General features: G+C 33.6%; 1 protein-coding gene across 2 annotated transcripts in view; it reads right to left on the reverse strand.

The window, feature by feature from the left end:
* The window catches only part of LOC134708149 (potassium channel subfamily T member 2-like), a 94,364-nt gene that overhangs the window by 42,126 nt on the left and 24,306 nt on the right, over positions 1-27,932 (reverse strand). For both annotated transcript variants that reach the window (XM_063568470.1, XM_063568468.1), the window contains exons 4-5: positions 4,771-4,863; positions 3,085-3,193 (exon numbers count right to left, since the gene is read on the reverse strand). In XM_063568470.1, coding sequence (XP_063424540.1) covers positions 3,085-3,193; positions 4,771-4,863 — 202 coding nt within the window. The remainder of the gene's footprint in view (positions 1-3,084; positions 3,194-4,770; positions 4,864-27,932) is intronic.

The raw sequence follows: 27,932 nt of genomic DNA on the forward strand, positions 1-27,932 counted from the left end.
CTAGCGATGATTTCATCAATCCCTTATTTACACAACGGAATAATTTCTAGCAGTCAATGGCCTGATGATGACTTTCATTCTTCAATATTTATCAATCAATGAAAAATTTATTTATGCTTACTCCAATTTTACAATAACATGTGTACACAGAATTTACTCTTATCAAATATTCTTTAGTTGCAATTTGAAATTGAGCCACACATTATTAAAGTTTCTCACATTTACCAAAATTCATAAAAATACTCATACTTTTAAAAGGTATATAACAGCACTGTAGGTGAGGGGTTGGTGCCAACAATTGATGGTTTTAGAGTTATTAACTTGAAGCGCAGCCAGTAAAAGAGATATTTTTGACTCTCAAATCCCAATTGACACAACAACCCTTTAACTACAGAACTCATATTCCTATTCTTATACATTGTAAAAAAAATGTTCATTTAAGATTGTAGACTTTTTTTAAGATAAAATAAAATTCAAACGAAATTGTTTTGGTTCATAAATATCAAGATATGGGCACATTGCTAATGGTGGTTAGTTAGTTCGTACTGAAAAATTGTTTATTGGCGTAGATCATTGATTTGTTTTGTTTAGACTATTTACCCCTTTTCTAGACTTAAAATGATGTAGAGCCTGACATACTGTTTAGACACCTTGTAGCAGAATGTAGTTGACCTCTAGATGTCTTCTTTATTCATATTCAAAAATATATTACTTATATTCAGAATTATAAAGAAAATACATTCGTAAACTTTAATAGTACATATGTAAGTCAACCTTTTGATGATATTTAATGTGATTAAATAATAAACTGTGTTCAAGTAAAAACAATACTTCTTGTCGTATTAGGTCATATGTACTACTGAAGGTATAATTGAGTTTTAAGCTGTCACAAGATATTACAATCAGTCATATTTGACAGATCAACAGCAATTCAATCTGCTAAATAAACAATGGCTTAAGATGTCAAAATGAAAATGATAAACAGCTGAAACATTGACGACATTGTGCAAAAGCAAAAAAAATTGTAGTGATTGCAGTGGACAAAACATATTTTCCTGGAGTAACCTTCATCCATTACCCTCATGATCTTATGTAATTCAATCCAATTTGAAAATGTACATTATTGCTACTATACTACAACATGAACAGTGAACATTTTCTTCAATTGTAATTATCTGTGTAGAAAGGCAGTATTCCTTGTTTTATGTATTGAGACCTACTTATTAATTATTTCAAGGATCAGAAGTGGAAATTATTACAATAAAATCTTTTGAAAGAGACAGAAAATGCAAAATATGTTGTCTCTGTATGGCTGAATTATGTATCTATTTATGAGAAAACATACTGGAATATTTATCATAAGTCTGAAAACTGGATCCATCTATGAGAAGACATACTAGAATATCTATCATAAGGCTGATCACTGTATATTCTAAATACCAAATAAAATATTTAAATTGTCTTTTACAAAATGACATATTAAATTATCCATCACTTTAAGATAATGATCAAGGATGGTTCTGCAAGACTGATGTGTGTACCTTCCTTATTGGTAAAAGATACAATAGGTTTATAATTCAATATGCAAGATCTTAGCTTCATCTACATATAAGACAAATAAATTATTGAGGCTTTCAAGTTGAAAAGCATTGGAAACCCAAATGAGATATTGAACAAGGATTGTCTCTGCCAGACTGATACATGAACGTACCTTATAGCTGAGATATTGAACAAGGATTGTCTCTGCCAGACTGATACATGAATGTACCTTATAGCTGAGATATTGAACAAGGATTGTCTCTGCCAGACTGATACATGAACGTACCTTATAGCTGAGATATTGAACAAGGATTGTCCCTGCCAGACTGATACATGAACGTACCTTATAGCTGAGATATTGAACAAGGATTGTTTCTGCCAGACTGATACATGAACGTACCTTATAGCTGAGATATTGAACAAGGATGTCTCTGCCAGACTGATACATGAACGTACCTTATAGCTGAGATATTGAACAAGGATTGTTTCTGCCAGACTGATACATGAACGTACCTTATAGCTGAGATATTGAACAAGGATTGTCTCTGCCAGACTGATACATGAACGTACCTTATAGCTGAGATATTGAACAAGGATTGTCTCTGCCAGACTGATACATGAACGTACCTTATAGCTGAGATATTGAACAAGGATTGTCTCTGCCAGACTGATACATGAACGTACCTTATAGCTGAGATATTGAACAAGGATTGTCTCTGTCAGACTGATACATGAACATAACTTATAGCTGAGATATTGAACAAGGATTGTCTCTGCCAGACTGATACATGAACGACGTACCTTATAGCTGAGATATTGAACAAGGATTGTTTCTGCAAGACTGATACATGAACGTACCTTATAGCTGAGATATTGAACAAGGATTGTTTCTGCAAGACTGATACATGAACGTACCTTATAGCTGAGATATTGAACAAGGATTGTCTCTGCCAAACTGATACATGAACGTACATTATAGCTGAGATATTGAACAAGGATTGTCTCTGTCAGACTGATACATGAACGTACCTTATAGCTGAGATATTGAACAAGGATTGTCTCTGCCAGACTGATACATGAACGACGTACCTTATAGCTGAGATATTGAACAAGGATTGTCTCTGCCAGACTGATACATGAACGTACCTTATAGCTGAGATATTGAACAAGGATTGTCTCTGCCAAACTGATACATGAACGTACCTTATAGCTGAGATATTGAACAAGAATTGTCTCTGCCAGACTGATACATGAACGTACCTTATAGCTGAGATATTGAACAAGGATTGTCTCTGCCAGACTGATACATGAACGTACCTTATAGCTGAGATATTGAACAAGGATTGTCTCTGCCAGACTGATACATGAACGTACCTTATAGCTGAGATATTGAACAAGGATTGTCTCTGCCAAACTGATACATGAACGTACCTTATAGCTAAGATATTGAACAAGGACTGTCTCTGCCAAACTGATACATGAACGTACCTTATAGCTGAGATATTGAACAAGGACTGTCTCTGCCAGACAGATACATGAACATACCTTATAGCTGAGATATTGAACAAGGATTGTCTCTGCCAAACTGATACATGCCACACTAACTTGAACAGCCCACAATACATCGTCTCTGTTTACAAAAAGTATGTGATTCCTGAAGTAAAGAAAGTATACAAAATAAAAATGCATACAGTAGTTACCAAATTGTATATGAATGTAAGAAGATATGTGGTATATGTCTATAAGCCCCTGACTAACAAAAGTACAAAATCCCAAAAATATCTAGAGAACATCACATGCCAAAATCCAACTTTTTTTAGCACAATTTGTTTTTAGATTAAACATTTTGGGAAAAAAAACATGGTTCCAGATGTTATAGTTTACCTTTAGGTAATGAGGGGAGCTGGGGGCAGCAGGGTTTTTTGGGCTACATAAGCTAGGTTTTTTTTCAGGAAAATTTTAGTTAATGGTTTAAACTTGAATAAAATAAGGATATTTAGTAGAGGACAAATATATCAATGCTTTTTAATATCTATCATGATACTTGTCAATACTTGAAGAAAATATGCTGATCCCTTGAAGCGACAGTTTTTGGTGAAACTATTGTCATTGCCATTGAACCCACATCTTCTTCATTCATATATTCAGTATCAACTCTATAACATGTATAAGTTGAAAACTAATCAATCCAATATGACAAAATAAAACATATCTTCTCTATACTCTAATTGGTATCTGCACGATCTGATGGTATAAATGGATGAAATGACTGTAGTCTCAATCTTGTTTCTGTCAGTTGTTTGTGAAGGAAATGTTTTACATTGACGCCATAGAAAGGTCAATCACATGTCAGTAATATATCATACAAAATCAATATCAAAACTATTAGTCTTAAAATAGCATGTGGTAAAAACTAGGACTGTCTCCTCAGGCTGATACTATTTGAACAGCAGCCCACGACACATCATATTGTGATTCATGTTTGAACTTAATACAAAGTGAACCAATTTGAAATACATATCTAAAGCATAGCTTATAGTACTTATAAATAGAAGAAGATGTAGGGTATATGCTAATGAGACAGAAACCCAACCACACAAACTATTACAAAAATCTTTAAAAAAAAAATTATTCAGTAAATCAAAATGAATATAACATCATAAGGACTCAAAAAGTGTCTTGAGATTTAATTTCACAGTCTCTAAAATAAGAGGTCCAAAGATTTTGACCATCAAAATTTTGCTGTACTAAATCAATTTTGTATTTTGCAATAGACATAATAGTGAGGACCAGCAGATTTTGTTTAAGGAAAACAATATTTCCAGTACTCTGTTGAATAGTACTTATTAGTTAATATCAGGACTGTGTATCAATTTATATGGATAGATAAAAAAGAAGATGTGGTATGATTGCCAATGAGACAACTATCCACAAAAGACCAAAATGTATGCCTAAGTCTCTTAGTCAATATATACAAATTAACATTTAACACTGGATATATACCCAAACCACCAGCCAGTTCAGATGACCTTGACTTATCAATTACTGTGACCTTGATGGTTAACTTTGTGCAAAGAGAAACATAACAGTTGAGGCCTTTTTATAAAGGGATTATTCCTAAACTCAGAATGGTCTATTTAACAATGATATGAAAATAAGTTGATTGCCAATGAGACAATGAGAACTGAAAATGTAATAGTATACCAAACCCTCTATATGACCTTGACTTACCAGTTAATAACAGGATTGTGTCTGAATTCAGAAGGGTCTATAAGTCGATGACATGGTGAAGAGACATTAGCACTAGCTGATTCATTGTCATTACTGCAATAAAAAAAAACCTTCATGTATTTCATTTCTACATTGTTTAAACATATAAATCAAAATCACTTGTTGTGCGAATATATATGCCCTCTGAGCTATTTACATCTTCCAATGATTAAATACTTATTAGATTAGGCTATGTCATGCAATGTATTAAAAATTAGCTTAATTTGTATTAGCAACAAATCCATTGCATGCCATTTGTAATAGGGATCCAATTATCTCATTTATACATATTAATGCTCTGAGTCACAAGTTATGAAGTTTTATTGGTGAGTTCAATAAAATAACACAATGTTTAACTTTGATATTGTCTGGATCTGCTGAGTATTTCAGGATTTCTATGAATTTTCTCTGTTGAAGACCCGCTGGTGGCCTTAGGCTGTTTTCTGCTCTTTTGTCTGGTTGTTGTCTTTTGACTCATTCCCCATTTCCCTTCTCAATTTAATTTTAAAAATGTAATAAATTTACGAAGTTTTATTAGTATGCTTTTTTTTTGCTGATCAAGCTTAGCAGTATCCAGATGATACCAGAAAATTTATGAAATATTTTTCTGTCAAAGTTTTCTTTATTTTTTTTTATTTTAATGTGACCATTAGCTGTGTGATAGAATAAGCGGTTATCTTATTCCTGAAACTAGCCAAAGGTAATCAACTGCATCATGAGATATGACTGTGAGCTGTTAAACAATAAGGCTATCTTATTCCTGAGACTAGCCAAATGTAATCAACTACAGCATGAGATATGACTGTCAGCTGTTGAACAATAAGGCTATCTTATTCCTGAGACTAGCCAAATGTAATCAACTGCATCATGAGATATGACTGTCAGCTTTTGAACAATAAGGCTATCTTATTCCTGAGACTAACCAAATGTAATCAACTGCATCATGAGATATGACTGTCAGCTGTTGAAAAATAAGGCTATCTTATTCCTGAGACTAGCCAAATGTAATCAACTGTATCATGAGATATGACTGTCAGTGGTTGAACAATAAGGATTTCTTATTCCTGAGACTTACCAAATGTAATCAACTGCATCATGAGATATGACTGTCAGCTGTTGAACAATAAGGCTATCTTATTCCTGAGACTAGCCAAATGTAGTCAACTGCATCATGAGATATGACTGTAAGCTGTTGAACAATAAGGCTATTTTATTCCTGAGACTAGCCAAATGTAGTCAACTGCATCATGAGATATGACTGTCAGCTGTTGAACAATAAGGCTATCTTATTCCTGAGACTTATCAAATGTAATCAACTGCATCATGAGATATGACTGTGAGCTGTTGAACAATAAGGCTATCTTATTCCTGAGACTTGCCAATGTAATCAACAGCATCATGAGATATGACTGTGAGCTGTTGAACAATAAGGTTATCTTATTCCTGAGACTAGCCAAATGTAACCAACTGCATCATGAGATATGACTGTCAGCTATTGAACAATGAGATTATCCTATTTCTGAGTCTAGCCAAATGCAATCAACTGCATCATGAGATATGACTGTCAGCTATTAAACAATAAGGCTATCTTATTCCTGAGACTACCAAAATGTAATCAACTTCATCATGAGATATGACTGTCAGCTGTTTAACAATAAGGCTATCTTATTCCTGAGACTAGCCAAATGCAATCAACTGCATCATGAGATACGACTGTCACCTATTTAACAATAAGGCTATCTTATTCCTGAGACTACCAAAATGTAATCAACTGCATCATGAGATATGACTGTCACCTATTAAACAATAAGGCTATCTTATTCCTGAGACTACCCAATATAATCAACTCACAGCATCATGAGATATGACTTTCAGCTATTAAACAATAAGGCTATCTTATTACTGAGACTACCAAAATGTAATCAACTGCATCATGAGATATGACTGTCAGCTGTTTAACAATAAGGCTATCTTATTCCTGAGACTAACCAAATGTAATCAACTGCATCATGAGATATGACTTTCAGCTGTTGAACAATTTTGAAAAAAGAAAAAAAATGTTTTATCAAATTATACTTCATTAGAGTTTTAAGCTTTTCATACTTCTAAACACAATGTCATGTAATAAATGATTATGTCATATCTGGACATAAAGTAAAGACAAACCAAACAGACAAAAGTTATCTTTGTTACATATGGTGTACACAGCTGATTGTGGAACCATAGATGTATAGCAGTATTACATCTATGATGGAACTGACAGCAGATGATGGCAACAAAGGGAAAAGATTAAAGAAAAGGTACACTTTACATCAGATATCTATATGAATACAAACAATCAGACAGAACCATCTACATGGCAAAGCCAGCTGATCATTTTTGTAAAAATGGACTAAATTTCTCTTTGCAGCTTTAACTGAATGACTTAGATGTCTGATTTCCTGTTATTAAAGGACCAATAAAAATTTCACTTTGAAAATGGTTTGCAAAGACCTAAATAGAAAGGCAGTTAAATGACTGCTTCAGAAACCGAATTCCAGAAAGGGTAATTGCAAAGCCATAAAAATAAATCCACCATTAGCAAGCCATATTACATTCCTTCAAATTAGACAAATACAGACTAGAGTAGGGTGCTCATTTTCAGCATATCTTTCCATGTTTTCTACAGTTTATGTTCAGGTCTATATGTTTTTGCAGTATACTGATATTTCTAGATAAAGATAACTTCAAATGCAAAACAACCCTAAGCCAGCCTTCAAAAAGTGCAATATTTTATAATTCAACTTTCTGTATAAATATGATATTTCAGTATGTATATGTTCTAATCAGCTGTCCACAAGTACAAACATGTTCTACAATGAACAGATGACACTTGAATTTCAATTTTCCTGGTGAATTAAGATATCAACACAGAAAACTTACAAAAACAACAATACCTAATTACTAACAACTTTCTATTCTGTAATTTGAGTATTTTGTCTTAATTGATACGGGAAACACAGAGTTAATTACTACCAGACAAACTGATGATTGGAGTGCAATATCATTCAGTACTTAGGTGGTTTTTCCTTATTTTTTCTTGCCAATGCTATAATGGTGAAATAATTACATGCATATAGATAATTACTAATTAGCTTCCCATTCTGCATACTATTGCACAACAGACACATTCCTCTACAGATATTCCAAAAGAGTATATATATCAGTCGATTGAGAAAAATCCATCCTTTTGAAAAAAGTGTGTGAATGCTGTAATTTATCTCACCTGCTTTACTGGCCATTGATTTAAAAAATAATAAGTTGAAGGTCTTAAAGATAATAGTTTTACTACAAGTTTTACATAGACTTAAACATTTGTAAAGATCCGTAACAATGAGGTCAAGGTAAGATAAATCCTGTCAGACAGACAAGTACACCTTGTAATTATCCTATACATCAAATATAGTTGCCCTTTATAATATGTTGCTTATGATACGGTAATTGAAAAACAGCCCAAAACACAAAAACCTAATATTGACTGCAATAAACTATGACAAAGGGGGTCAAGGTCATATGATATCTGTCAAACAGACATGCACACCTGACAAGCATTAAGTTAACCACATGTAGTTAACCTATTGCTTATAATAATTGAAAAATAGACTAAAACACAAAAATTGAACCTTGACCTTCGGACCATGAATGTGAGGACGAGGACAGATTAAGCCCTTACAATTATTCCATAAACCATATAAAATGACCTACAGCTTATGGTGCCTGAGAAACAGACCTAATCACATAACTTTAACTTCTATCTCTGACCCATGAAATTTCAGTCAAACCATTGCTGATGGACATGTAGATGTTCCATGGATCCCTTATACCAAATATAGTTAATCCCATTTCTCAGAATTAATGAGAAATTCAAACATAAAAATGAAATAACTATAATATTGTTCTATTGCCGTCTTTTTGGTGTTTTACTTCTTTAATCCATCAATCTACTTAAAAAAAAATATTTAAATAAATTTGGGGTTTTCCAATAGAATGACTTAATGCAAACATGACATAATGGTGGGAAGGCATTAAGTTTCCATAAATCATCGGACATTCTATTTATAACAACTGAGTGGAATTCCATGGTATATTCAAAGAATTTGTCTGCATACAGGACAGACCCTTTATATTATTTTTATCAGATTTATTTATCAGGTTTCCTATATTCATATCTGCAAACATGACACATGGTGGGACTATTATGACTAAGGAGTCTTACATAGCTTGTATATGGTTATAACTGCTATTAGTTAATAGATTTCCAAGTGATTTATTATACCAATTTTGTTTTTTGTCCATAGATTTACGAGTTTTGAACAGTGGTATACTACTGTTGCCTTTATATATAATACAAATTGGTAAAAACTTCAATTGAAAATTGAAACGAAAAAATCTTATTTTTTGTTAACAATGTATAAATAAATATACATGATAACCATATTCCATGTAAGACAATATTATTTAATTCAAGTAGTCACTGCTCTAAAATATATGGTTCACAGTTTACAAAAAAATATTGAACTTCACTTTGATTTACCTAATGACTCACACTTTCAATGGTTGATCCAGCAATATATGACAAATAAATTTATCCATAATGATGCTTTTTGACGCCACCCCCTTTTCTCCATAATGACACCTTTTGACGCCTCAGTTGAAAAGGAATATCATGAGAATATCTGACTTAAATTTTACTGATGAAATATTTGTTTTCACAGTGCATTTATATACTTTAAACCTGATGATTTTTTTTTTATTGAAAAAATCCTATGCGAATCAATTATGTTAAAAAAATCCATGGAGGAAAGGGTTAAAGAATAACTTTAAAGTTCAGTATTATCCAGAAGGAGCGATTAAGATTACAAAATTTTCAGACTGACATTACGCAATGTTGCCTTTAATTCATAACATAAATCCCTCTTGGAAGGTCTCATGACAACATTAATTATGAAAGTTAATTTCAGTAACGCAAAACACCTCAGTGAAAAAGAGTATAGTGTAACGTGATCGAGGGGAGGTCAACACCGACACAGACGGACGGACATAGCCATCTATGGCACGACAATATATCCTGTGGTAAATTCCCAGTAACTAAATAATACGGTATTTATATATACAAGTTTATTAGCAAATGTACATTACTTCAGACACATTGACAAAGTTAGCTACAAAGTTTAAACATATAAACTTTAAATACAAGTCCTCCAGAATCTAACTTGATTCAAGACTTCAAGGAATACACATCCTTACAGTATCACAGCTGATACACAATCTCCCAGTCTCTTGACTCACTGACCTTATCATAGAGTTTAATTACTTCATCTCTAGACAAACAAAATAGCATAGCTAATTTTATTACCCTACACACCAGGACATCTTTCTGGTCTTAATCACATCTGACAGTTCAACTTTAACTGCAGATAATAAACTAGCAACTTGTCAAATTAGCCTTGCGTCATTAATTTTCTCTGTACACAAATAAACAGTTATAAAGCCAAACTAATTAGAGGTCAATATTTACAAAACATTAAAATATTACATTGCCTCCTTCTTTGAAAAACATGTGTCTCACATGTAAACAAAAATAACTTTAACTTATCAAAGTATGGAAGACCACTTTTCAAAAATAAAACTAAAAAAATATGCAATAAAAAAATACACGAAAAATCAATATATATCAAAAAATAATTTCAACATCTAAACAATAAAATAAATCAAAATAACTCCATCATAATCCTGAAAACATGCAATATTCATTTCAGTTTAAAATGTTCATAACTTCAACAAAGTTCTTATCAGGCACGTATCTGTTGGGTGAACGTTTCACACGATGTCCGCGACCGTATTCAATATTGTCAGTTGGAAAATTGGACTTATCACACTGTTCATTTTCAATCAACTCAATGTCAGACTCAATGTTATTTTCTTCGATTGCGGTAGCGTAAGACTCAGTGTCTCTTTGAATTACAGTTTTAATTAGCCAATTGTCAAAATCTCCATGATACGGTTTAAGTCTTTTGTAATGAACAACTCTTGGTTTTGATGATTCTAACTTTTGAATCCGGTATACCAAGTCACTAATACTGTTTATGTTGAAACTGAATAAATGTTCTGGAATGCCTTCTCTTGGCGAATCTCGAGAATAAGCTGACTCGTTAAGTACTGTTACTGCTTCACACGGCTTTTCAATAGTTGTTTCATACACCTTAACAGACTTATCTGTTGCGTTCAATACTTTCATCGGAACGACATCTGATGCTGAATTAACCACTGTTTTAGCCAACAGGAGCTGATGCTTCTCAACAATATCATCTGAAACCACTAACATTCTACATTCTGGAGCATAACCAATATCAATAACTTTCCCCGGAATAATCTGCTCGACACCCGGCAGAATAACTTTTGTCTCTGACACAGCAACCCGACAACATCGCACACCTTGTGTATTTAATACTGCACAAGATATCGGTTCTTTGTTAACAGTCATGGTATTGTTCGCCACATCAATGCAACACATATTTTGTTTCATGAAGTCATAACCAATTATACCGTTTATATCTGCATCTATATCTGCTACCCACACATCGTGTGTGAGAAGTGTCCTTCCGATCTCCACGTTCATTTGACCTATTCCTTTCACTTTAACTAGTTTACCATCTGCAAGTTTCATGTTTGTATGTGCTGGTCGCAACACGACTTTGTTTACATCGGACAGAGAATCGTATACCTTACTATTCAATATTGTCACATTTGCACCTGTATCTACTAAACATTGAATGCTTTTACCTTGAAATTTTCCAGAAATATACATTCCTCCATCGCCACTCGCTACACGACCGGTTCTCACTCTCTCTTTTTGTTGATAATTTCTGTTACTTTTGTCATGTTTAGGACAATTTCTTCTAATATGGCCTGTCTCTCCACAAGTCCAACATCCTCGTTTTCCCGGATTGTTGTTATTGTTGTTAAATCCGTGTCTCTGTTGACTCATATCGCTCTTCATAAACTGAAGCTCACGTCGAAGATCTTCTACCACATCAGTCAGTGTTTTAATTTGACCAGACACTTCTGAATTTTCCGTAATAGCAAAATTTCGAACACTTGAAGGTTTGTCCCTTTGTTTATCCGCAATATAAAAAGCCTCAAGCTCAACAGCCAACTTAACTGCATCATCGAGTGTCTTTGGGTGAGCTTGGTGTATGCGCAACCGTGTATCCGCGTCATCTAATGCATCAATGAAATGATCTCGGCTCAACATCTCTTGAAGTTCCTGTTGAGCTTTGGGATATGCTTTACGGCTTAATCTCTTGATATGTTGCGCCAATTCGGGCAATTCCTGATCTCTTCTTTTACGGATATTCTTAAGCTGCACACGGAAAAGCTCTGTTCTGTTTTCGGTTCCAAATCTACTTGTTAATGCTGAACATATCGATTGATAATCTTTACGCTTTATCGGATCAATATCGGCTAAAACACTTTGCGCATTCCCACTTAGACTTGTCGCAAGAAACATTGCTTTCTGATTATCCGTCCAACAATTTAATTCGGATATCATTTCAAACTGAATTTTATAATCTTCCCAAGAAACAGAACCATCGTATTTAGAGGGTCGGACAACTGGCTTTTCAGATCCCATAGGCTTATGTGAATTCGATCCTTGATTACGAGAAGATTGGAACACAGATGGAATTGATGATCTTTTCGGGGTCGGAGCACTTGAAATTTCATCCTGAAGAGTTTCATACTCTTTAGTTAAACGCTTAATTTCTCTTTGGGTTTCAATCATTCTAGGTGTTGAAGCTGATAACACAGTTGAACTTAATCCTATTCCTGTATCCATTGATACTTTAGGTCTTGCACCTCCGAAATAAATTTCTCTATCACAAGAATCACGTTTATCCATTGTATAACAATTTAATAACAGCTACTTTATTTACGCACACAAGACATATATTTTATTCCATTTGCTATAATCCTCTCACACAAAATAATCGGAATATTATTATAAATCCACTGAATATAATTAATCCATGTTGATATAATATCCCACCGCTGCCACCAAAAAATGTAACGTGATCGAGGGGAGGTCAACACCGACACAGACGGACGGACATAGCCATCTATGGCACGACAATATATCCTGTGGTAAATTCCCAGTAACTAAATAATACGGTATTTATATATACAAGTTTATTAGCAAATGTACATTACTTCAGACACATTGACAAAGTTAGCTACAAAGTTTAAACATATAAACTTTAAATACAAGTCCTCCAGAATCTAACTTGATTCAAGACTTCAAGGAATACACATCCTTACAGTATCACAGCTGATACACAATCTCCCAGTCTCTTGACTCACTGACCTTATCATAGAGTTTAATTACTTCATCTCTAGACAAACAAAATAGCATAGCTAATTTTATTACCCTACACACCAGGACATCTTTCTGGTCTTAATCACATCTGACAGTTCAACTTTAACTGCAGATAATAAACTAGCAACTTGTCAAATTAGCCTTGCGTCATTAATTTTCTCTGTACACAAATAAACAGTTATAAAGCCAAACTAATTAGAGGTCAATATTTACAAAACATTAAAATATTACAATAGCAACTGTTTAGGGAATCAATGTTTATAAATATTTTATCTGTGTTCCATACAATCTCCGTACATTTTCATCATCATTTATTGTGACAAATAGTTGATCAGTATGTGATGTTTTACATCAAACAATATGACAACTCTAATCGAGGGAAAACTACCTCATTAAAGATCAAATCATCATAAACAGAAAGGGGGGTTGTCAAATACATTTTCTTTTTTTGTCATCAGTTTCTCACAAATTATAGCAATTTTTCAGATGACATTTAGAAAGATATTTCCAAATTAGATTGTATAGGAAATAACACCTATTAGTGCTTGTTTAATTTGATTTCACTTGTCCAACCTTTCTCTTATAGACTTCAATTAGCTTATTGAGTGACAGGGAGGTCATAAATTAAGTATGTAGTATCCCAGACTCACTATTCTATTGTTAAATCTGAAATTAGTCTGGCAGAAACATAAAGCTGACATTCAATCTTTAAAATGCTAACATCAGATAAATAGTTTATGAATATGACTGTTTTGTAGTTTTAGTATAAATATTGGGATCCTTACTGCACACCACTCACCAGCTTAATATTTTATGGATACTTTATTTTTTGTATTTTATCCCATTCTAGCCCACTTTACAGCCTTTTAATTTCACTTTTTTCAAATTTATTCAATATAGTTGAATGAGTAAAGATAATGTTTTACCTTATCATGACAAAATAATAAAATCTACAAAATATGGACTACAAAAAAAACAAAACAAGTTTTAGTCTCAAGGTTAGATGGTGGGTAGACACATAAAATAAACCACTGACTGTCTCATTACAAAAACACATCAGATGACAATTTCTAATCAAGCCAATTTTTTACTGCAGTATAATAATCGATTAATAAGGCTGATGGGAGTTTTTTCTCTGATATCAAATTCACAACTATAACTAGTGGGTCTCATTGGGGTCTAAGCATGACGCGGGATTGCCGATTTTTTGTAAGCCTGACACGTGAAAGTCAAATTATTGTGTCTTGAAAACGGGAGATGAGGTCTTGCGGGACACGGGAAATGACAAAAAAATTAGTATTGCTTACGTATATATAGTGTAAACGGGAAACGGGAATCTGACAAAACAGTAAGCGGGATCCGGGATCGGAACCCCCCAATGAGACCCCCTAACTACTGAGGGATATTTATACCAATAAATTTTCTTCACTGGAAAATAACTGAAGTCAAAATATGACAGAAGAATTGTCAAAATTAGTTAAAATGTAATCAAACTCATATTTAAGGAAATGCATCTATGAATATTCATATCATATTTCCTCTAAAATCGAAGAATAATAGCAAAAAATGACTGAAATCAACAAAAGTGTTTAAACATCCTATAATGATTAATTTAAATGGTTTGTTTCATCAACTCATTCAAACAATTAAAATTGAGAACATAATCAATAGTAAATCAATTTACTTCTGTGTGCATCAAATGTATTTCATATTTTTAGTCTTGGAGAAAGAGTTTATCAAAATCTAAAATAATGTGCAATAAGGCAGCAACCACGTGTTTACTGGGGGGGGCTATGTTTTTTTTTCTGGACAAATTTTTTTCCCTGTCTGTGGCGAAAAACAATCTATTTTTTTCGCGACAAGTCGAAAACAATTTTTATCTTTCAATTTTAGTATTACACTAGAACACACCCGCGAAATCGCGGGCATTCAGAGCGTATTTGAGAGGATGTAAAGTGTTGTAGGCAGAATTTTGTAAAAGATTTATAATGACTTCAGAATTTCAGGAAAAGTATCAAAAGTCATAGGTACTTGGGGACAGAAAAATGTTTTTTTATTAACCCTCCTCCTTTATTTCCAAAATTCCTATTTTTTGTTTTCTATTAATGTCATTATTAACATACATTTAGTGTACATGTATTATGAACATTCCAGTCAGGAGCCTGTAATTCAGTGGTTCAGTGATATTTGTTTTTCGTTCATTTTTTGTACATAAATAAGGCTGTTAATTTTCTCATTTGAATTATTCTACATTGTCATTTCGGGGCCTTTTATATCAGACTATGCAGTATCGGATTTTGCTATTGTTGAAGGCCGTAAGGTGACCTTTAAATGTTAATTTGTGTCATTTTGGTCTCTTGTGGAGAGCTGTTTCATTGGCATTCATAATACCACATCTTCTTTTTTTGTAAAACATTTAGCGACTTGAGAATTTCAGAAAAGGTATCAAAAGTCATAGGTGATTTGGGACAGGATAATTGTTTTTCTAGCCCGGCTCCTCCTTCTTCCACAATTTTTTTTTTTTTTTTTTTGTTCTCTATTAATTTTAATGACACATGAATAATTTTAGCACTTATCTGTATATTATGAACATTCATTAAAGGGGGGATCGGGGCAGAGGCGGATTTAGGGAGCCCGCCCCCCCCCCCCCCCTTTTCTGAAAAATAATTGGTTGCTTATATAGGGAATCACTGAAGCATGACCGGAGCGGACCCCTTCTTAGGCAGTCAACGGGCCCCTGCGTATGAACATTTCTGGATCCGCCACTTCAGAGGGGCCCTGATCCCAATATCCCGTGCTTAAAAACATGAAATCCCAAGGTTCTGAATTTATTATACAAATTAAATATCTCGACATCCCGAAATTTGAAAAAAGAAATCCCGGATCCCGAAATGGTCAATCATGAAATTTCGATCTTAAAAACACCCGCTCCAGACGTCCTGAAAGTGTATTTTCTTTTTACAGTCAATTTTCAGTTTAATAATTGATCCACAGCGGTCATTGATATATTATTCAGACCCTCCCTATTAAATAAACCCTGTGACTGCCGTGGATAGTAAACTTGAAAATGATATCAGACAGAAAATACACTTTATTCGTAGTATATGTATTTGTTTCAAAGTAAAAAGAAAAACACAAACCGGAGGTCTAATCTGACTTAAATTTAGTCCAATGACGGATATAAGACAGAAAATACACTGTATTCGTAGTATTAATGTATGTTCAAAGTATACAGAAAAACGCAAACCGGAAGTCTAATCTGACTTAAAATTTCGTCCAATGACGGAAACATATCCGGACGTCTTTTTTCTCGTTTTTCACCCAAAATAACTCAATCTGAATAATCATATGAATGGATGACAAATGCGATTATACACTGAACCCATAGGACACAGAGGCATGATGATTAATTTATTGTGGAAAGAAGAGAAGCGACACCCAAAATGAGGTCTTCTCGTTTAATAGTATAGATATTTCAAAGTAAAAAGAAATACGCAAACCAGAGGTCTAATCTGACTTAAATTTCGTCCAATGACGGATATAAGACAGAAAATACACTGTATTCGTAGTATTAATGTATGTTCAAAGTATACAGAAAAACACAAGCCGAAAGTCTAATCAGACTTAAAATTTCGCCCAATGACGGACACATATCCGGACGTCTTTTTTCTCGTTTTTCACCCAAAATAACTCAATCTGAATAATCATATGAATGGATGACAAATGCGATTATGCACTGAACCTATAGGACACAGAGGCATGATGATTAATTTATTGTGGAAAGAAGAGAAGCGACACCCAAAATGAGGTCTTCTCGTTTAATAGTATAAATATAGTGGCAGCTGAGGGTGAAACAAACAATTTTTTTTTCTCAGAATCGAAAACAAATTATTTTTTTCTCCAAAAACTGGAAACAAAACTTTTTTTCCAAAAAAACATAGCCCCCCCCCTAGAAAATCAAATGGTTGCTGCCTAATAGTTTGTGTTTCTGGTTTTTTACATCATAAGTTTCGACTGTTGGTTTTCCTGTTGAATTATCTAACGCTACTCATTTGGGTGGCTTTTTTAGGCTTGTCAAGGCTCGATTTTGATGGAATGTAGGAAAAAAATTCATAGGAAAAAAGTCACAATATATAATTTGTATGAAATAATCATATGTTCTGCACATACATGTACATCATGTGACTTAATTTTTCCATGTGAATTATACATATACTTCTGATAAATAATTTTACTCAAACATGGTTTGTGACTTTTTTTCTAGTGACATTTTTTTCTTGTGACTATTTTTTCTACGGTTTTTGTGACTTTTTTCCATTTACTAAGTTGTTTGCCGTATTTTGACCTATAACAATTGTTTACTTTTTGTTACTTGGATGGAGTTGCCTTATTGGTAGGCATACCCTATCTTGACTTCTTATTTGTGATATTTTTTTTCACGTATTCTACACTAGTTAGATGCATATGGATTAAAAAATAAAAATCAGTGATTACCTGAGATAGCATATTACTTCTTTAAGAATGAAAGAACAGCATTTCAGATGAACCTTAACATTTCTTGAAGTTACTTCAACAAATTTTTTGCATTATGATCAAATATTGAAATTTCATCAATGCTATTTTAAAGAATTTCATAAATTTAAACAAAAATTGTTCCTAAGAAAATGTAACGAAATTCAGGTAAATGAGGTAAGTTAGAAGTAGGAAGCTTTTTCCCCAAGGTTTATATCAATACTAAAGTGAACTTATCAGTCCTGATAAAAAAAGTAAACATAGAAATATTTAACAGTGTAATATACCAGAAGAATTTACTGTAAAAAGTGTTATAATCCAGAATCTTTTTGTTGTTGAAAATCATACACCAAAAGCATAATGTATCTGAGTGTAAAATCGGTTATTCCCTTTGAATAATATCAGTCCTCAAGCCATTGACACTCTGGCTATATTTGGCTCTCTAATTGACAAAAATAAGCAAAGCCAAAAAAAGTTCTACCATGAGTGACTAATGTTTCCGATTTTTATAAGATTTCGTATTCCTAATATAACATCGTTTTGACAAGGTTTTCAATATATACTTACAGTTCATTAGTATGAAGCTTTCTAATGGAAGAATTGATATGTTTTAATAGGAAATGGAAAAACAGAAGCCATGAAGAGATTTATAACAAGATGTCTACATCAATAATCTGTAAGGCTTCCATATGTTATTCACTGATCAACTTTAGTTTTATCCATTATAGAGGTTCAATTCACAAGAGATTTTTATTTACTTAAACTTTTGAAATCTTTTAAGTGAATGGAATTGTGTGGCCATTTGCTTTATTTCATTTTTATATTGAAGAGTTTCATTAAGTTTAAAACCCAAACTTGTTGGCACTTAACAGTAAAAGCTTTGTTGATTTGATTTTCTATTTCTCTTCAAACCTGACTTGAAATACACTTCTTTTACTCAATCTAATAAAAATTTAATCAAGACATTTTATCTTTGTTTTGTTGTACTAAGATGACTCTGCATCTAAGTTTGGTGTAATGAGATTACCTTTTTATAGTGGGTCTCACTGTGGTCCCTGTGTGACGTGGGATTGCCTATTTTTTGTAAGCGTGACGCTTGAAAGTCAAATTATTGTGTCGTGAAAACAGGAAATGAGGTCTTGCGTGACCTGGGAAATGACCAAAAAATGAGAATTGCTTACGTACATAGTGTAAGCGGGATACAGGAATCTGACAAAACAGTAAGCGGGATTCCGGATCCCCCCCCCAATGAGTACCTTTTATAAAAGTTTGGTGAATCTCATGACTCTATCTAGATTTTGAGTAAAGGAGTGATGCTTTATCTACGTATAAAGACTGTTGCTTTTTTCTGTCATAAGCCATTTTGGGCCCTATATAGCTTGCTCTTACGTGTTAGCCATGTTAAAGGCTAATAAATTGACCTTTTAATTATTAACTTTTTAAACATTGATTGAGATGACATTTATATGGATTTGGTGTACTGAGGTCACTCTTTAACTAGGTGTAATGTAAATGAGATGATACTTTATCAAGTTTTAGTGAAATGAGGTGACATTTTATCTAGATTTGGTGTAATGAGGTGACATTTTATCAAGTTTTGGTGTAATGAGGTGATAGTTATCTAGTTTTAGGTGTAATGACACTGGTAGACCTATTTGGCAAATGACCGCGATTTTTGGCAAATCTCCGCGGAACGGATAATAAATAAAGGTTTATCGTAAATTTTCCGTTTTACAGAATATTTTGCGGTTCTCCGGAGATTTTCCGTGTCTCAGGGAATTATCCGTTTGTCCGATTAAACTGGTGTGTATTGAGTCAGTGATAGAACCAGTGATGCGTGAGCGACGGTTATTGATAGATCGTTGTATAATCCGTTATCTGTGAGCAGCGGTTATTAATAGATCGTTGTGATTATATACACTGTTTACAGTCAGATAAAAATAACCGTCTTATTACCCTTTTCAGTCGAGAAATAAAAATCGGTGGTTTTGATATTAAAGTTACTTGCAATTTAAATATCGAATTTAGTTCAATAAAGAATAATCTATTTAAATGTGACCAATGAACAGGAAAATGCACGTGGTAACTTTGCAATACTACAAATATGTTCACCTGACAAAATTCTTCTTTATTGTCATGTTAAGATAAATCAGTTCCTGTAAAAACAGTAAAAACAGGGTCTTAATTACTGCAGATGCCGTAATCCGACATAATGTCATACTGATTTGACACTTGTCTACTGTGAGTAACACCTGCTGTGATATTTTTGCAATACAACATGGACAAGCGGAAGTTTAACTTTACCTGTGCAGATATTTATTTATGGAGGATATCATAGATACATGTAATAAATTGTATTGTATTCAACAGAGATAATTTAAATACACAATTTAATTTATTAAGACATATTTGCAGGTATACATTGAACATGTTTATTCCAACCAAGAAGGTTTGATATTGAATGTTTTTTTTTTTTTTTTTTATCAAACTTCGATCTGATCAGTCTCGTAGATTATAAACGAGTAATACGTTTATAGTTACACATTGTTACTCTTCTAACTCTTCTGACGTCTTTTTCTTTGTGCTATTAAAAATTAAAAACCTCACAATTTTCCACATCAGATCGACATTTATATATATATGAATACTGGAAATCTTTTTTTCCGTCCGACACCACGCTCCCCACAAGAGCCCCAAGATATAATCATACCTGTCAATCACTAGCCTCAAGTATTTTGGTCAGCCTTCCTCGTGCTTTCAATTATGACATCGTTGCGATTTTTTTTTTTTTAAATTGACATGTGAAAAGAATAAAGTGATGGGAAGTTTATTTTACGACCTATCAGAACTTCTTGTGATTCTAAAAAGATTTTTCTTAGGCCGCATTTTTTTCTAACAAGAATTTTGTAAACGTCGCGTGTGTTACTGTTTTCTAAACGCTACACGAGTAGAAACAAATACATCTTTTGATAAATCTTTAATGACCCTGTTTGAATTTTCAGTAATGCATGCAAATGTTGTTGGTAACCAGACTTTTTTACAAACGTAGAAACAAATACTTCGTTTAATCAGGTTGAAGTTACAGTACATTCCGTGACATGGTCTGAAAAATGTCGCAGGTTTTAAAAAGGCTCAGCATCAGCGACTTAAATGTCGATGATTGATTACCTGTTGTCAATCAAATCATCAGCTGATAGTAAGTGCAATAAAATCAGCCAAGCGTGCATGGTCGGCCGCACATGCTACTTAATATTATGTAATTAGTTATGATAATGTAACAGGTAAAATCGATAATTACATAATAGACATTTAAAAGGCATGAACGGTTTTCAGATTGTTTCAGTTCTAATTATTTAATTTACCAATAAAAGAAATATGGTTTTTTTTCAGGTCTGTCTGAGGAAGAAACATTCTACACATTATTGTTCTCTTATTTATCTTCTCAGTTTTTATTTACGATTCGAATATAAAATAAAATATCTTTTCCTATCCGTTCTTTTCTCATTATTTCTACATTTCGTCGCGAGTTATATGTTCTAGTAATTTCGTAGATTAGTTTTCTTTTTAAAAGACATGAGTTTCCTATCTTTATTCATATTTGAAAACGTCATGTGAGGGAGGGTAAGAAGGGGTCCTGATCGATCCCAAATGCCGGGCTTAAAAAACAAAATACCGAAATCCCGGACTTTAAATCACGAAATCCCGAGGTCCCCTAATTCGAAAAAGAATTTCCGGTACCCGAAAGTGTTACTCTTGAAATCCCAAGCTTAAAAACACCCGATCCTGGAGTCCCGATAAAGGTCCTATCCCCCCTCTTATATATTCTCAAAACGTGAAATATTACTGTAACAAGAAATACACGAATGAAACAGCTGCTGAAACGTCTATTATTGAAAACTAGTTTTTCGTTTGTAAGATACGATGGTTATTTTTATTGTAATAAAATGTTTGGATTGGAAGAGAATTTGATCGAACATTTAAATGCATTGCTGGTGAAAGCGGGGTCAAGGTTGACACGATAATATCACGTGTGTACATGTGTTTAAAACTTTAGGGGTTTCCTGTTCAATTTCATGGATAAAATCATCAATCGGAACTACTCGGCCGGCTTTTTGTTTGCACGAAGAAATAACTCTTCAATAATTATTGAACTGTATAGCGAGAGTAGTTATGATTGATAAAATTATAAAAGATATTATTAGACTAGCATGTAACTATGTCCAGTGTGTATTCTTTGTAAAAAAAAACACAACGTCATATTCAACTGGCTTAAAATTCTAAGATAAAAAAAATAAATAAAAAAATCGAGATTTTTTTCTCAGTAGAATAGTTTGCAGCAAAAAAAAACTATTTACGAGATTTTTTCTAGGTAAAATAAAATGCAGCAAATTTTCTCAATTATAATATAAAACTTACTGAATAGCGTAAATATGTGTTTACAAAAAAAATCGATATTTTCTTTTGTTCTTGAAGAACAAGACTATGCAGGATAAAAAAATCTTTACGTTTTAAAAATCAGTCACAAACAGTAGAGGGTCACTACTTGATAAGGCAATGGGTATAATTAGTAAAACTCTTTGAAGCCCCCCTTTGAGTGTACAACAAATTAAAGATATCTTTTTGAATGATTTGTGTAGCCTTGAAAAAGACTGTTATGAAAAAGTTTCTGCTGCATCTCTCGTAGTTCTTGACTTGGTTTTCTTAGTGTGGTAGGAGGTGTTCGATCTTCTTGGTGAAACTGGGGTCATCTAACTTGGTTTTGAAGTAACTTATCGATTTACCATAAGACCTTTCAGGAAATATTTTGCGAGGTACATCGGCTGTTGCACGTCCTTCTAATGCTATTACTATTGGGACAGCTTTATATAAATGGTCAATAAAGCGGTTGCAGTACTCAATAGTAAGATCTCTGGTCCAAAACTCTTGTAGAGCTGTCTGAAGGTCATCTTTAGTTTTAAGGTTTTTTTTAGCAAGTCTGTGTTTCAGCATATTCCATACCATTTCAATGGGGTTGATATCGGGAGATTCGGAGGGCCAGCAGTCCCACCACTGAATGCCATTGTCGATCATGAAACTTTTGGCAAGCTTGGAGCGATGTTTTGGGTCGTTGTCTTGTTGAAAACGGTGACCATCTGGATAAACAGATTTGATAAAAGGCAGAAGAGTCTTTTCTAAAATGTTTTCAACGAAAAAATCGGACTTAAGAATCCCGTCGAAAATCAGAAGACGTGTGGTTCCCCTACGACTAATACCTCCCCATACATGCACTTTTAATGGATGCTTCGGTTGTGGAATTGGTGTAGCAGATTCATTTCTTAAACGATAAACAACAACTTTGTTATCATGAAGTTGCACTGTGCATTCGTCGGTGAATACAATGTCATTAAAATTGTCATTATCTAACACAAGTTGTTTACAGAAACCTACGCGTTTGACTTTGTTGACTTCGCGGATCATTTGACAATAACGAGGTGCACTTGCAGTGTAGCCAGCTTCCTTGATTACTCTATGTACTGTGGTACTGAAACAAATGCAGCGTTTGTACTAACAAACGACAAACTGTAGACGTATTTTTAGCGTTTGCATAGTTTGTCAAAGTTTCTGTAAAATTTGCAAACGTATGTTTAAAAGAAATGATCAAAACATGTGCGAGCTTAGCCGTTTGCATCGTTTGTGTTAGAAAGAAATGCATCCTTAATGAGTCTGAATCCGTAACCGTCAAAATAGCATGCTTTACAAAAAGATCAGCCAATTCAAACGTTTTTTTACACAAAGATGCATTACATGTAAATTAAACATTTATTTAAGTATTTTTTTTTTCATATCTATCTTTTTCGTATATCTATCAATTTGGTTACAGAGTTTATGCAAGTAAGTTGTACCGTGTGGTGCGTTTTCAGATTCATTTCTCAACAACTTCCTGTGAACCGAAATATTTCGGCGGGGGTATCAACAGCGGCAAGCTTACAGTTTAACTTGCTTGAATTTTATTTAAGTCATTTTATGAAATAAAATTGAAAATGGAAATGGGGAATGTGTCAAAGAGATAGCAACCCGACCATAGAAAAATTGCAGCAGAAGGTCACCAACAGGTCTTCAATGTAGCGAGAAACTCCCGCACCCGAAGGCGTCCTTCAGCTGGCCCCTAAACAAATATATACTAGTTCAGTGATAATGAACGCCATACTAATTTCCAAATTGTACACAAGAGACTAAAATTAAAATAATACAAGACTAACAAAGACCAGAGGCTCCTGACTTGGGACAGGTGCAAAAATGCGGCGGGGTTAAACATGTTTATGAGATCTCAACCCTCCCCCTATACCTCTAGCCAATGTAGAAAAGTAAACGCACAACAATACGCACATTTAAAATTCAGTTCTAAAGAAGTCCGAGTCTGATGTCAGAAGATTTAACCAGATAAAATAAACAAAATGACATTGTTTTTGCAGAAGATTAATTCAGACATTAACGTACTTTGGCTTCCCATTTGTTCCACTGTGTAGGATAACTTATTTACGCATTACATCATTAATAATTACCAATATTAAAATGCTGAAATGCAAGTTGTAAACTTATTATTTTACTAATTTTCGTTTTGGTTCCGTTCAAATTTGCTGTTATAGCATGTATAGATTCCTTGAATTTCATAACTTAGACTTTAACTTATCTAGTTTCAGTTGTTAAATACTATAGTCAGTAAAGAGCTAAATATTTTGCCTTCCAGCAGAGCCCCAACAATTAAGCATCAGACGTATACGTGATACATTAATCTTATATATATGTAATATCAGCAATGGACTCCTAGACTTTTTCTCTTTTTATAGCCGACTATGCAGTGTGGGCTGTGCTCATTGTTGAAGGCCGTACGGTGACCTACATGTATAGTTGTTAATTTCTGTGGCATATGGTCTCTTATCGAGAGTTTTCTCATTGGCAATCACACCACATCTTTTTTTTAAACGGACTCATTTAGCATTTGTTATATTCTCAACGGTTGAGAAAAACTCCATGGATGACAAGTCAACTGGGGTTTTGAGTTGAACATTTTGATTGTGTATGTTTATTTGGGTTTGAATAGGATTTATATATAGAAGAGAAAATATATGGACAAAAAGTGCACAACAAAGGGCCAAAAAAGTAAATAAAATAGACACCAAGAAAACAAAGAATATAGAATAATGGGGAAAAATATGAAGACTACAGAAAAATTACTTACAACTATAAGACAATATTCAAGACCCTCGTATGTGTTCAAATACAATCTGTATACACTATAGTATATATCTTGCTATAAAGTTCCGTTCTCAATGTTATTTGCTCGAGCATGACTGTCTGATTCTATTTAACTTTTAAATTGATGTCCAGTGGCAAACATTTCTAGAGTCGTGTCATTCAGGAAGTAAATATAAGAAAAAATGAATCTGTTCATGAGCGGGTTGGTAAAAATAGAGCTCCCTACATGTATATATCTTGTTTAAAAAAATATTTATTTTACTCAGCTATCTTCAAGGCACTATCAAAATAATAAATTGAACACGGGTTTGACAGTCAGTAAACTGTCACACAAGAAATAGATTGAATGTTGCATGTACACTAGTCCAATTTGTAATGTTGTCTTTACGTCCTTCCACATTCTTTTTTTTCAAAATCCGGGATCCGCTATCGAATATATTATGGTAGTCTGTCAATGGAGCCAGAGATACATTTAACGACCTTGACTGGCTACACAACCCTTGCACGGTAGATAAATACATCATACACAGATACACTGGCTTGTTAAAGGGACAATAAACCAGAAGTGTAAATTGCCCCAGGTATTTTAAGTATATTGTGTGTAATGTGTCAACAGCCACGTGTTAGTGAATTCAAAGATAATCAAAATGATCTAATTCACGTAGTAATCTACCATGCAGCTACGCATCATCGCAAACAACTAGCTTTGCATTGTAAGATATTTAATTATACCCCCGCTTTGAAAAAAGGGAAGTATACTGTTTAACCTCTGTCTGTCCTTCCGTCAGTCCATCAGTCCGTCAGTCTGTCAGTCAGTCAGTCCGTCCGTCCCATGAATATTTTTCGTCACATTTTTGTCAGAAACTACAATACCATGATTTCTGAAATTTGGTTTCAGGCTTGATATAAGTCAGCTATACCGTGTGACGCGTTTTCAGATTCATCACTCAACAACTTCCTGTTTACCGAACACTTGTTTGATTTTACACATGATAGCCAAGTGGAAAATTTTTCGTCACATTTTTTTCAGGAACTACAATACAAGGATTTCTGAAATTTGGTTTAAGGGTTAATATAAGTCAGCTATACCGTGTGATGCGTTTTCAGATTTATCACTCGAAAACTTCCTGTTTACCGAACACGTGCATATTTTTACACAATTAATATTATCCACTTGCGGCGGGGGTATCATCAGTGAGCAGTAGCTCGCAGTTTCACTTGTTTTATATAAACCAATATCAAATGCAAAAGAAATATTAGAGATGGACATTTCTGATTAACTGGTGAATTAAAAATTCCATAGAAATCTCATTTATCTGGGTTTATTTTTCCAAGTTAGTCAGTATAATAGCTTAGTCGAAGTGTTTGGTCCGAGGTTTTGTCTTAAAATGATTAGCCGTGTAATTTTTTTCTCAAAAAACGAACGGCAAATTGTAATTGAAACAAAAAGAAAATAAAAAAAATAAAAGTTATTACCGGACCATAGGTGATCATAGGTTGATGAATAATCATTTAATTTGTATGACCATTTAGGCACACATGAATATTCAATTTATTAAACGATCGAGGGATACCAGCTATTTCTCCGCGCGTGGCCCTGATGAAGCTCAGAGCATTTCACACAGACGGGCTAAGAATGTAAAGTAGTGAAAATATATAAGTTATTAGCTAGCACACCAGTGGCGGATCCAGAAAATTTCATATGCACTAAATGCATAAGAGGGGGCGGGGCGGCCGCTTCAGTTATTCCCTCTATAATCAACAAATTTTCTTTTCCAGCAAAGGAGGATCTGTGTCCTGCATTCTGTATGAAAATGCTAAAAATTATAGGTATTAAAGTTTTATTCTGCTGGACAAGAGATCACCATCGATTTTTAAATTTAGAGTATCAATTCTCTGCGTGTCGCCATGTCTATGAACACAAAGGACCAAAACCATAGTAGCCTTATGTAGTCGTAATCGCGTGTCGATATCGTGTCAATCGTACGGTTGTTTTGTCCGACTAACTAACTTGAAACGGAAAAGTAGCCTTATGTAGTCGTAATCGCGTGTCGATATCGTGTCAATCGTACGGTTGTTTTGTCCGACTAACTAACTTGAAACGGAAAATGGTGTTTTTTTTTTAAAAGTAACCAAGGTCTGTCGTTTTTAACTGTTTATATGGGAATTGGTAAAAAAGTCATAGTTCAAAGTCATAAATGAGCGTAAATAAGTGTTCCGTGAAAATTGTTTTCGAAAATCTAATTTGTTCATAATTCTTTTATGTAATAAACTTATTTAAATAAATTCGTACCTTCCCTTGTCTGATCACCAGCATGGCTAAAGGTATTACTCCCAAATGTATTGTGAGGTGACACGTTCAGGTATTCAAGCGATTTCCTGTCGGACTTTCAAGTTCATGCATCGCTTCACTTCTAAGGGTATTGATCAGTGTGTACGACCGATAACTTGAAACTTTCCATTTTGAACTATCAGGTGTATAGTACATGTAGTATAAATCTCTGTCTTGCGTGTCTGGTATACTAGTCATTACTAAACGCATAAGCTTGTTTATAAATTACATTTCTGGTGTAAAGAATATTGTTTATAAAAATCTAAATAATTCCCCTCAAAAAAAAGATTTGATAAAATAAAAATCTGTTTTCACATTTTTTAGGGTAAATTTGGGGAAATGAAAGTACTCGTTCTCAAAAGTGAAGGACAGTTTGAAACATACAAGAAATGTTGATTTAACAAAAATATACGCACTAATCGACCATTCTTTTATACGCCTTGATAGAAAGTTAAGGAACTATAGATAGTTGCAATTCAAAATAATATACATTTTTACATTGAACATAAGAAAGAAACATACATTTTGTTTATTTGGGTTAAAAGTTTTGTAAATAAACTAGTCCTCGTATGACAACAGTATGTTATCATGGGATGTCGATTGACGAAGAAGAAGAAGAGAACTTATTTG

The sequence above is a fragment of the Mytilus trossulus genome, chromosome 2 (genome assembly GCF_036588685.1).
Source record: "Mytilus trossulus isolate FHL-02 chromosome 2, PNRI_Mtr1.1.1.hap1, whole genome shotgun sequence".
Classification (NCBI taxonomy): Eukaryota; Metazoa; Mollusca; class Bivalvia; order Mytilida; family Mytilidae; genus Mytilus; species Mytilus trossulus.